Source organism: Pleurodeles waltl, chromosome 2_1, assembly GCF_031143425.1.
Source record: "Pleurodeles waltl isolate 20211129_DDA chromosome 2_1, aPleWal1.hap1.20221129, whole genome shotgun sequence".
Classification (NCBI taxonomy): domain Eukaryota; kingdom Metazoa; phylum Chordata; class Amphibia; order Caudata; family Salamandridae; genus Pleurodeles; species Pleurodeles waltl.
The window spans coordinates 727453696-727466726 of NC_090438.1; the positions used below are offsets into that span (position 1 = coordinate 727453696).

Consider the following 13031-nt stretch of genomic DNA (forward strand, 5'->3'; position numbering starts at 1 on the left):
ACAGATGTGTAGCCTTCTCATAGCCAAACAGGGCACTGTTTAAAAAGTATATTTTTAAAAACAAATGAGGTTATCTAATTGAATCATGTTCGAAGGAAGGCTTTTCAATTGCTTTGAATGCAAGGATGTTGCCTCTTCATGGTAAGCGCTCATCCTCAGAGACATACTCTGACAAGACATTCTTAGACTCTAAATTATAAACCTATTTAACTGTGTCACTTTATCCCCTAACAGCCTCTATGCAACCTCACCTGCCTAAGCAACAGTCCTGAATTACAGGTCATAGAAATGACGATCTATTGCTCGGCATTCCCCCCAGCTTTTTGCCTTCTTTTGTTAAACCAGATTCTGTTGGCCCTAAGACTCTCTGCACTTTCATCCAGCTAACTGGTGGTGATGTACCTGTTCCCTCCCTCCTGAACATGGTAAAATTGGCATCTACCTAACTGTCACAGTTAATGTACTTGATGTACCCAGGGCCTGTAAATTAAATGCTGCTAGTGGGCTGCAGCACTGATTGTGCCACCCACTTAGGGTAGCACTGGTAAACACGACTCTAGATGCCTTCCATGCTGCCTAGGTTGCAGTTTTAAACTGCCATTTCGAATTGGCAAAACAAGCCTTTTGCAAGGTCTAAACCTTCCTTTTTGCTACTCATAAGTCACCCCTAAGGCAGGCCCTAAATGCCCATTGGGCAGGGTGAGTGGTATTTAAATAGTAGTACATGTCCTGGCAATGAAATACTCCCGAAGTATTTTTCTAGGTGGCTTGCGATGATCTGTTATTTCTAAAACAAAATATATATATATATATATTTTTTTTAAGTTCTAAAAAGAGTTAACGACTTACCATTGGTTAGCTTCATTCCCACTCTTATTTTCTTCCTCACTTGTGAACATGGGTTGGACTCACTTTGTCTCAATGAGTTTTCTGTCTTCTCTAAAGCATGGACCAACTACAAACTGATTTCTTGATTAGATGGAGGTAGTTTGTTTTTGCATGTGCTTGCAAGATAACTTGAAATCATCAAGGTTGAAACTTATGCTTACGGGTATTTCCAAGAGATGAACACAAACAACTAGCAATGACAAAACTTTGTTGCATGTGACCAATGTCTGAAACATAAATTTTGCCACCTGTGACTTTAATTGATGATGAAGCTGTAAACATACTCCCTTGCTTTAAGGCTGTCCACTGCCCGCTCAATCACATTTACTCATTTGTATATTGTCTTGTTTTATAATTTAGTGTGTTTCTTCAACGTCAAACATGCTGTGTTTTCAAAACGTTTATGTTTCAACCATACCTTCCTTTACCTCTACCCACTCCAAAATCCTAAAAATCACCATTACCTTGCTTTACCTATACCCACCTCTGAACCCTATCATCACCTTTACCTCTACCCACCCCAGAATACTGAATTGATCCATTATCCCCTCCCTATGTCTACCCACCCAAAGCCCTAAAATCACCATTACCTACCTTTAATTATACCCACTACTTTACTCTAAAAATCACCCTAACCACATTTTACCTCAACCCATCCCCGAACCCTAAAACCACCCTTAACTCCCTTTACCTCTACCCATCCCAAACCATAAAATCAAATCAACCTTCCCTCTTGTTACCTCTCCCCAACCCCAAAACCTTAAATCACCCTTACCACTGTTACCTCTACCCGCCCCTGAACCCTAACATCACCACTTACCTCTAATTAGGTGTACACACCCCACAACCCTAAAATCACTGTCCTCTCTTCCCACCTCTGAATCCTAAAATTACCATGACCTCACCTTTACTTCTACCCACCCCTGAATCCGACATTAACCCTTACCTCTTTTTACCTCTACCCACCCTAAAACCAACCTTACCTCTACCTCTCTTTATTTACCTCTACCCATCCCTAAACTCTAAAACCACCCTTACCTCTCTATTTACCTCTACCATCCCTAAACCCTAAAATTAGCCTTACCTCTTTATTTACCTCTACCCACCCCCAAATATCCTAAAAGCACCTTTATCTCTCATTAACTCTACGCGTCCCTAAAATCACACTTACCTCCCTTGACCTCTACCTATCCCCGAACCCTAACATCCCCCTGACCTCCAATTACCTTTACCCACCCCTGAAACCTAAAATCACTCTTGCTACTACCCCTTCCTGAACCCTAAAATCACCCTTACCTCTACCCAGCCCTTAATCCTAAACTAACACTTACCTCTGTTTACCTCTACTTATTCCAAACCGTAAAATCACTCTTATTACTCTTTACCTCTACCTGCCTCTAAACCATAAAAACACCTTTCAAATTTAAAAGTCTGTGTCTTAAAGCAAAGACTGTCTCAACAGCAAGACTAAGGGAAGTGGGTACCTGGTGGAATAAAAATCCCCTCCGGGGGTCTGGGGAAGCATGCTGCCTTGCCCTCTGTTGGTGTTTCTGTTTTTTTCCCCAATTTGAGCTGTACAATTATACATCACCCTCAGTTTTCTCCCATTTAAAAAAAGTGAGACCCCACAGCTCCGAGATCAGTACGTTGTTCCATAATTTTCTCAACATCTAAGTAGAAACGCACAGGTGTAGTAGAGAAGAATGAGATCCAAAAGATATCAGTCTGGTTGTGACAATCCGACTTCCACGATGGGAATAAGCCTATGTCACAGACTCAATATGAAGCACGGCCAAGATAGTCTTATGCAAGGAGAAACTACTGTCCGTGCAAAAGACGCTGGACTGTGACTTTCACGGAGGATGCCTTCCTGAGGTCCAGGTCCCAATTCATTGAAGAAGACAAGTGGGAACACTTATGAGACACAAGGCCCCAACTACAGCCAATAGTTGTATTTCTCATCAGTGGCAATGATTATATCATCCGGTGCCCAGGGGAAGATCTGGTGCCTTTAGCTAGCTACTTAAGAAGGTATTTTGTTACTTTTGGGAATAGAGGGTCCCCGGACTGTTCATGGGTCTCGTGGGGTTTAGTAGCAGATGCATCATTACACCACCAGTTACTGAAACTGAAATCACTAAGAAACAGAAAAATACATTTCCTTTCAAGTGTAGCAAAGTGAACGGTTATCCCTTACAATGGTACATTTAAAATATTAAAAAGTGGATATACTACTGTGTTCCGAGATGAGGACTTGAGCTGTGCAAACATTTCCGCTGGACAACATTGTCTATATGTACCCACTATAAAAACTTTGTAAAGCGCAGTAATACCATGTCGGATCATATCTCTGGCAAGAAGTTAGAGACTTTGGGCTTTCTTCGATGATCATCTTCTTGTGCGTAGTATATTTTTCTTAAGTGCACTAAATAATTTTTTCGTATAAATGAAATTACATTCTGATCAGTTATTAAGTGGTATTAAAGCGTCCTCCTATATTTTGATAATCTACACTGTATCACCTCATTGAATAAGTAATGGATTACTCTGCAGCACAGTAGGTTCCTAAATTAAAGCAGCTGGTAATTTCAGTTTTGTGACCGGTAGCACTGTGCACACCTGTCAAATCACCCTTATTTTGGCACATCACCATCTTTTCACTGATCTTTGCCCTTTAAAAACGACACCATGGGCTTCCAGAAGGTCGCCCTCTTTGCAAATTCACACCACCCTTCAAAAATTTGTTTTTACTCTATTCAATAGGAGCACACTCTTAAAGAAACTGGCTCACCCTAATCATGGGAGAGCCACCAGGTAGACAGATATGCTATAGCGCCAGTGAATACGCCTCTCCAATTGTTAAAAACGCAGCCAACCATAAGTAATTACCTGCCTTCGCCCACACTTACACTTTGCTTTATCGTACTCTCGTTTTCTTTTCCCCTATTACTGTGTTGTATCTGAGCTCTACAATACTTTGCACGTTCCAGTGTCAATTATTTTTCATGTTCCGAGCTGAGAATTCTTTCTGTTCTGCCACCACTGATTATATACTCTGTGTTCTGCCACTTCTGTGCTTGCTTCTGCTCTACCTCTGCCTCTACTGTCTTAAACCACTCCTGAGCATGTTCCTGTTTCTTACCTGCTTTCAGAGGCATCTGCATCATCGAACTGACCGGGCACAACACGGCACATGATTTGCTGCCTCCAAGACAAGTTGGGGTCGCCGTCGCCTACCAAAGGATAGAGATCTTCCATTCGGCCACTTCGTGTGCCCAAACTGGCTCTACCCACATTCACTGTTCCGGATTACCGGTTTTTTCTATACTATCCCCAACACTCAAGACTATTGTATGGCAGTAGTCGAACGTGTGTACAGAGAGCAGCGAGGAACAGAACACGCGAGCACGTGCGAAAACAGGCGGACGTCAATAAAAGGGGCTGTGTTAGCTGAAGCTGAGGTGCATTTCACCAACTGAAACCGCTAAAGAAAACAGACTTCTCGGGACAAAAGTCTCAAGAACTAGCTCTTTTTACGTATCTGATTCTGCACATTATATTAAATGACTTAATGTATTCGTGTAACATTTAAAAAATAGACCGCAATTGCCTTACACTCACTGGTTAGTATTAGACAGTTTGGTAGTTGCGCGCATAACGTTGGAACATTTGTTTTGCATTTGATATATATTTTGAGCAAGTTTATGTGAATAGACTCCATTACAAGATGGCCGCCTTGTTAAACATACCGAAGACGGCACCAAGAGAAGGGGTTGGAGCCCAAGGCTGGCATGTGACATATTTTGTATTTATATAGCGCTTACTACCTCTGACTGGCGTGGAATGCCACATCATGTTATTCTAAAGCTCTTTCATTTGGGTTAAATTAAGAAATACATATAAATAGACAATCTGTTGATTGGGATTGAACCTTTGTCAAATTGTTTATTAATACCATATACTTGCCACTCCACCACTAAGTAATTCTATATCAGGACCCGGAGGCGAGGATTATGCAGATCTTTCTTCACTTTTATTAACCAGCAGATTCAAAGCAAACAAAAAACATTCAATAGACTACAACTCCCATGAGGCCGCAGTCATGGAAACCATGAACCAATGACCAACAATATTATTGACAGTATAAGTGCCATCGCCTAACGTCATCCGCCCTCTTTCTTCACTGCTCGGTGATCAGATAAGTGCCTTTTCTGCCTCTCGCTATTTTCCCTTAGTCTGGGAGCGTGTACTTGACATTTTGGTGCGCGCGAGCGCAATTGATTTCTTGTTCTTTTCACAGGTTTTGTTGTAGCAACGCTGTTGCTACGATCGCTCGCGCGGTAGGCTTAGTGCCCGAGCGTGTTGGTTGCTGCGGTGACGTGTCGGGCCCTCTAGAGGGCGCACATCCCGTTTTCGGCACCGCGACTGCAGCTTGCACGTTTTTCAACACGCGCTGCTGCGTTTTTTGTCGTTTTGGGCTCGTTTTTTTCTCAGCCTGGTGCCAGACCCCCTCCTAGGATACCGCTTGGGCGGTTGACGGCTTGGATTTTCCCTTGAGGGATTTTACGCTTTGACAGGAGTAGGTGGGGGTTGTTCTCACAGTTTTGGGACGCTGTTTTTCTTGGTTTTCTCCTGTCTAGACAGTATGCAGCCTACCCAGGACCAGGAGTCCTTTCCCCTCATGCCCTCTGAGGCCCCTTCACTCCGCGCTCTCCCTTCTGGGGTAGAGGTGGTTTTATCGCAGGCCATTGCGCAGGCTTTGGCTCCTTTCAAGGAAAGCATGACGCAATTGGCCGCGCAGGTTTCTAGGGGCCCTGGCGTGACGGGGGTTGCCCACAGGGCTTCCCCCAGGAAACCACGCAAGCGTAATGCGGGGCACATTGGGGAATCGGAGGTTCCTCTTTCTGTTTTTGATAAGGGTGCACCCTCGCAGCTGCGGCTACCCTCCCGGGAGGGCTCTTTGCCCGGGGTTATCGGTGACAAAGGTCACCCCAAATCCGATCTCTTCGTGGGATCTGCAGTGGGCATGGCTGATGAGTCAGATGGAGACTCTTCCTCAGCAGAGGATCTGGAGACGGGAAGTCTGTGGCGTCCGGCTGCCTCTATCCCGGATGCTCAGGACCCGGGGGAGTCGGATTCCGACATGTTTGAGCCAGAGGGCATTTATCATCCCCGCTCCTCCGAATGGCACCCGGATCCTAAGGTGGCGGATTACGTGGCGGGTAAGCTCCATCAACCGCTAGACAAAGAGGTGCGGGCACGGCTCAGGGCAGAGTGTCCCCGCCCCACCCTTCCTGATAGAGTGGCCGCCACCCCAGAGTTGGATCCGAAACTTTGTACTTTCTTTGGGAAGTATGTTAAAGACCCAAAGAAGGGGATTGATAGATCTTAGCGGGCATGCCAAGATAAACTTTTGGACGTTGTGGGGCCCCTCACACAAATCATCCAATTGGCTGAGCGGGCCAAACTGTCGGGTACACCGCTTCAGACTGAGGTCGTGGCGGGTTGGGCCCAGCGGGCTTTATGCCTTCTGGGTAATGCCAACTCCGCCATTTCGGCGGAGAGGCGCCGCTCTTTGCTGCTTAAGATTGACCCTAAGCTAGGGGAATTATCAACCTCAGAGGCAGGAGCGGTGGCGCAGGGGAATCTTTTCGGCGACCCCTTCGTCAAGGAGCTGGGGAAGTTTGGGGCTACTTTTTCGGCCCTGGACAAGGCCCAGTCCTCCATAAAGAAAATTTTCCCAGGAAAGGTTTTTGAAGGGGCCGGAAGAGGTAGGGGTCGCTCTTCCGGCCGCCAGATCCAGCAAGGCACTGGTGCTTCCCGCCAATTCCACTGGCAAGACCGTCGTCAAGGAAACTTCTTCCCCAACAGGGGGAAAGGTCAGAGACGGGCGGGTAGAGGAGCCCGTGGTGCAGCCAATGCTCTGGGAGGACCCTCTGGTAAGGATTTCCCTTTCTTTCCCTCAAAATTTGGGGGGTCGGCTCCGCGAGTTCAAACACAACTGGGAGCGCATCACGTCAGATGCTTGGGTGCTTCAAACGGTGTCAGGTTTCCACATAGAGTTTTGGGGCACCCCAGTTCAGGACTCCGCTCCCCATCCCATGTTTTTTTCGGACGCGGACTCACGCCTCATAGACTCGGAGGTTCAGGAGCTTCTGCGCAAAGGCGCTATTTGCCCCACGTCGCTTCATCCAAGGGGGTTCATCAGCAACCTCTTCCTGGTGGAGAAGAAGGACAAAGGGTTTCGTCCGGTCATAAATCTGCGGGCCTTCAACGAGTGGGTGGTGTATCGCCACTTCAAAATGGAGGGGATTCATCTCCTGCGAGATTTGTTACTCCGAGGGGACTGGATGGTCCGGCTGGACCTCAAGGATGCGTACCTCACGGTCCCCATTTTTCCTCCACATCGCAGGTTTCTACAATTTCAGTGGCAACGGCAGGTATTCGAGTTCACCTCTCTCCCCTTTGGCCTGTCCTCTGCCCCGTGGTGCTTCACCAAGCTCCTCAAGCCGGTGGTGGAGCTCCTGCGTTCAAGGGGAGTCCGCCTCATTATTTACCTGGACGATATCCTCCTGATGGATCAGTCCAAGAATTTTCTTATTTCCAATCTGAACATGACTATTGCGCTACTTCAGGATCTGGGGTTTGTGATCAATTTCCAGAAATCCGACCTGACCCCATCGCAGTCAATGACATTTTTTGGATTTCTGATAGATTCCCAAGCGGCTACCCTAAGTCTCCCGCTCCAGAAAATTGCAAAGATCAAGAAGTAGCTGAGGTTTCTGCTGAGACGGGAAAGGATATCTCTTCGCCAGTTAGCCAGAGTGGTGGGGTTACTATCCTCATCGATTCAGGCTATTTTTCCAGGCCCTCTTCATTACAGGGCTCTCCAACGCCTCAAGGCATATCATTTACGAAGGGGGCTGACCTATTCCGAACGGATTGCCCTCAATGCGGAAGCCCGAACGGAATTGATGTGGTGGTTGGACCACATGGAAGCGTGGAACAGGATGGCCATCTTCGGCTCTGCACCCGATTTGATCATAGAGTCAGATGCCAGTCGACACGGCTGGGGAGCCCGTTGCGGGGATTTGTCCTTCGGGGGTCGGTGGACGCCTCAGGAACTCGACCTTCATATCAATTGCCTGGAGCTTCTGGCGGGTTCGTTCGCGATCAGATCCATGACCCAGGACAGGGTTTCTTGTGTGGTCCTTCTTCGGATGGACAATGTGTCGGCGGTTCAATATATCAACCGCTTGGGAGGAACCCGATCCAGGGCTCTAGCCGAGCTGGCGAAGGATTTTTGGCATTTTTGCCTCGCCCACCAGATTTCAGTCACAGCGGAGTACCTACCGGGCATTCACAATGCCGCGGCGGACTGGAACTCCAGATATCTGACGGATTCCAGCGATTGGAAGCTGGATCCAGCAGTTTTCCGGGCACTCATGGCTCATTGGGGTCCTTGTGCGGTGGACCTGTTTGCCTCGAGGTGGAACGCGCAGCTTCCCCGTTATTTCAGTTGGCGCCCCGATCCGGCGACGGAGACGGTGGATGCGTTGCAGCAGGACTGGACCTCCTTTCTGGGGTACGCATTTCCCCCCTTCTTGCTGATTCCGAGGGTTCTATCTCTGGTACACCGTCAAAGAGCCACAATTATTCTGGTGACCCCATTGTGGCGCTCTCAGGGGTGGTTTCCAACCCTGTTGGAGCTGTCGTGCGACTTTCCTCTTCTCCTTCCACTACACCCCTCAATTCTTCGGGATGCATCGGGCCAGTGCCATCCGTTGGTCTGCCAGGGACATCCTGAAGTTGGCGACCTGGAAGGTTTCCGGAGCTGCTGGCACGATTGCAGACTTTCGCAAGAGGCTCAATCCCTCCTTTCCCAAGCCTAGGCCCCTGGGACTGGAAAGAGGTACAGGTCAGCCTGGTCTAGATGGGTTAGCTGGTGTCTGGACAGACATACCGATCCCGTGGGCGCCCACCTTACAGATGTGCTAAACTTTTTAGCGGGACTTGCCGCTTCAGGGTTATCTTATTGCACAGTAAACTCTTTCCAGTCTGCTATCTCGGCTGGACATCCGCCTTTAGAAGGCTACCCAGTGGGGTCCCATCCATGGGTTTGTAGACTTCTCAAGGGGGTGCGCCTGTCCCGCCCTCCCCTCCCTCGTTATTCTGAATTATGGGATGTTAACTTGGTTCTAAGGCTTCTAGCATCCTGGCAGGATAATTCTCTCCTTTCCAGAAAACAGTTGTCAGCTAAACTGGCAATATTATTGTGTCTCATTTCCTGCAAGAGGGTCTCTGACGTTCGGGCTCTTGATGTGACGGCCAGGGTTTTTTCTCCTGAAGGTGTTACCTTCATGATTTCACGACGGACAAAGTGCGGCACTAGATCGGTCTCTTATCCGGCATTTCCTTTTGCCCCAAAATTGTGCGTGGTGCGTTGTTTGAAGACATATGAAGAGGCCACGGCTGCTCTTCGCCCCCCTGGGGAGAACCAGTTATTGATTTCATCACAGAGGCCGTTCAAGGCAGTCTCCTCGCCTACCATTGCTAGGTGGTTTAAATGGATTCTCTCCGAGGCGGGAGTGGACATTCGGGTCTTCGGCGCCCATTCATCTCGAGGGGCCATGGCTTCTAAAAGCTGTTCAGGTCGGTGGTAGATTAGAGGAAATCATGAACGTGGCAGATTGGTCCTCGGAGTCAGTTTTCAAGAAATTTTATTTTAAACCGATCCATGAGGCGGCCTCTCTGGTGGTAAGTAAGCTTTGAACTTGCATAATCCTCGCCTCCGGGTCCTGATATAGAATGTAAAATTTCCTAGCTATCGTGAAGGAAAGTTTCAATTCTATTAAGGACACGGTGGCGAGGATTATCCCTCCCGTCACATGTGAAGTTCCGCCCCGCCCGGAATAGACATGGACCAAGTTCAAGGTGGTATATATTTTAAGTACTGGAATGCAGGTTCCATTGTATGGTGCTTCTACTGTATGGTTTTCTGTTTACAGTGATGTGACATCTGGGTATGAGTACCTGATAACTGTTTTCTTTATTTCTAATTGCATTGTATGCCTAATATTCTTAGTTTTCAGCCGTTATGTGTTGCGGTTAACTATCTAGTGGCTGATGTCGTATTACTTCTGCTTGTAGGTGCTGAGTCAACGTCTACTTGAAGTTCTGCGGTCCCTTCGCAGTGAAGTCGAGGGCGGATGACGTTACGCGATGGCACTTATACTGTCAATAATATTGTTGGTCATTGGTTCATGGTTTCCATGACTACTGCCTCATGGGAGTTGTAGTCTATTGAATATTTTTTGTTTGCTTTGAATCTGCTGGTTAATAAAAAGTGAAGAAAGATCTGCATAATCCTCGCCTCCGTGTCCTTAATAGAATTGAAACTTTCCTTCACGATAGATAGGAAATTTTACATTTTGTGGCCAAAATAGAAGTCTTTCCTTTATTTCTATGACACTTTTCTTTATATGCTAGAAATTCAGTTTCTTTTCCTGCTTTATAAACTAACCCTTCTCTTCCACACTAGCCCCATGCATTTCCTTTTCTTCTGCAAGCTGCCCCTATCTTGCATTCCACAAATTAAATTATTTATCTCATGGGGAAGGGGGGGACAGTGGTGATTTACAAATTAACCTTTTCCATTTGGGTAAAAAACAAAAAAACAATATAAAAAACACATTTCTCCAGGAGGGGTTTGAACATTTGTAAAAAAAAATGATCACTCGTGGAATTAACCACTGTACCAACTATTTTATATATATAATATAATGGCTAATTGTTTTTTTTCTGATAGAGATGGTGTGGAAGTCCTTCTGTTATTTTCAAGGTGATTTTATTTTACATACCACAAATTCACACCAAACCATGTCCCCCTTCTATATGTCACAAAATATCACAAATTTCTGACATACACTACCATGATTAAATAGGCCACAAATCTTGCAGACAGTGCCAGAAAGTGCTTTACAAAGGGACCTCTAGCATTTAGGTAAAGTTAAAAAACAAAAACAAATGAAAAACAGTATTAAAAAATAAATAAATCTCGAGGTGGGCTTAAGACCCTTGTCAAAAGCCTTCACAACCCATAGGACCGACCACAGTACTAATAATTGTGTGAAAATAATGGCGTGGCACAATGTCTATTTAAGATTCAGGTAGTACTGTATGGCAGTCCTTCTATTTTATTGGTGGTCTTTTTTTTACATGCCACAAATTCACGTGAATGCTTTTCATACCTATTGAAGAAATAACACTTCTTCTCTTTCACTCATACACTGTCCATATATATTTTCTTTTCTCTAGGAATGGAGATTTTCTGAGCTTCAGTGAAAGAAGGCCTTGACTTTATTAAAGATACAGAAGCAAGTATTTGGCTGTCTTTTCTTGCTTTTATTGAATAACAGCAAAGAACAAATTGCATTATCCGTGGTGCTTTCAAAAACAATCACCAATGAGATCACAATGACACCAACCAATCTAGCACTAGGAATACTATAAACATATTAACAAAGTTCAACATGTCCTCTTTTCTTATATATATATATAGTATATATTAATAAGCTTGTAACAAAAGAAATGAAACAATAACAATAGAGAAAACCAACAGGAAGGAAAAACATCTGCAGCAAAATCCATCATAAAACGACTGTGATGATCCGCGGCAGCTGCAGAGCTGGGCAAGGTGAAATAATCCTTTCTGAGTTGATATCCTTGTAAATAAGAACAGGATGTGTCTTAAAGGACAATCTCAGCCTGGAAGTCTTACTCACGACGTCAGTTTAGAATTTTTGATAGGCACTGTTAAAAAGATAGCAGGGTTAAGAAGGAGAGTGGAGGGATAATACTCACCTCAAGACTTTCACTAAAGCAAAGAAAATCTCCTTTTTATTGCAAAACCGGAGGCTCCTATTGTGCTGGTTTAAAGTGTAGCAACTATAGAATTATCCATGTGAGGAATGGGTTTAGAGTAGAACATTGTAAAGGTAGAAACATTAGACCAATCAGCAGATTTGAGAATGCTGTCCAAACCTTCCCCAGACCTAAGGCTTTAGATGACTGTAGGAGGCTGGCCTGGTGTTTAGTGGGTGCCTATGGTACTTACACCTTATCCAACATCCATTTATCCTATATTAGTGTAGTCAGTGTCTAGAAGCCAGGCTCTCTAGAGGTAGCTGTGGAGGAGCAGCCAAGGCTTATCTAGGAGACATGCAAAGCTCATGCAGTACCACTGTAGTCACACAGTACTCACACACATGAAAGAAAACACTCAGTGTTACAAAAATAAAGGTACTTTATTTTGGTAACACAAATACCAAAAATGCCATAGAGGCTATACTCCCTTAGGAGGTAAGTAATACACAAGTTATCTACACTAGTATGCAGAAATAGGCATAAAAACTGTTAGAAAACAGTGCAATTAGTGAAAATCACAATAGTTAGAAATGGACCTAAGGGAGCACAAACCATATACTAAGAAAGTGGAATGCGAAAGTTGGTTTCCCACCTAGGCAAGTGTAGTGTGTAGAGGGGAGCTGGGAGTACTTAGAAAGCCCAAAGGTAAGTACCACAACCCACCCCAGTGACCAAAAAGCAGGAGTAGATCACAGTGAGTTTCCTAGAACACACACAAAGAAGAACAGAAGAATATTGCAAAACCCAGAAGAGACTGCATGACACCAACAGTGGATTCCTGGACCAGAGGGCCTGTGGAAAGAGGGGACCAAGTCCAAGAAGCACACAAGAGTCCAGGAAGGGCAGGAGCCCCAACCCACCAGGAGGAAGGTGCAAGAAGTGAACCACCAGTGAGAAAGTGGAGTCAGCACTGCACCCAAAAAGACAGAGTGGAGGGTGCAGGTGATGTCTCACGCCGGATGGAGTATTGCAGAAAGCTTTGCATCGTCGGAGTACTCCAACAAGCCTTAGCCCACGCAAGGCTCGCAGTCAGTGGAAAATGCCGCTGCCGGGGACCTGGAAGGAACAGGTGGACTCTACCCAGGAGGGGGAGTCAGACGGGGCCCTCAGCAGCACAGAGAGCCCACAGAAGACCAGGCCGTGCCCACAGGAGTCCCACAGGATGGGGACAGGAGAGTTGCAAAAGAGGCCCATGCAGCATTACGAGAGAGGCTCCC

The 13031-nt window shown here is 45.9% G+C and overlaps 1 protein-coding gene across 1 annotated transcript in view; it reads right to left on the minus strand.

Annotated features, from left to right (window-relative positions):
• RIOK1 (RIO kinase 1) overlaps positions 1 to 4288 on the minus strand; it is a 297153-nt gene extending 292865 nt beyond the window's left edge. The window contains exon 1 of the mRNA XM_069217290.1: positions 4031 to 4288. Within this exon, the coding sequence (XP_069073391.1) occupies positions 4031 to 4146 (116 nt within the window). The 5' untranslated portion in view covers positions 4147 to 4288. The remainder of the gene's footprint in view (positions 1 to 4030) is intronic.
• Positions 4289 to 13031: the final 8743 nt, after the last annotated feature.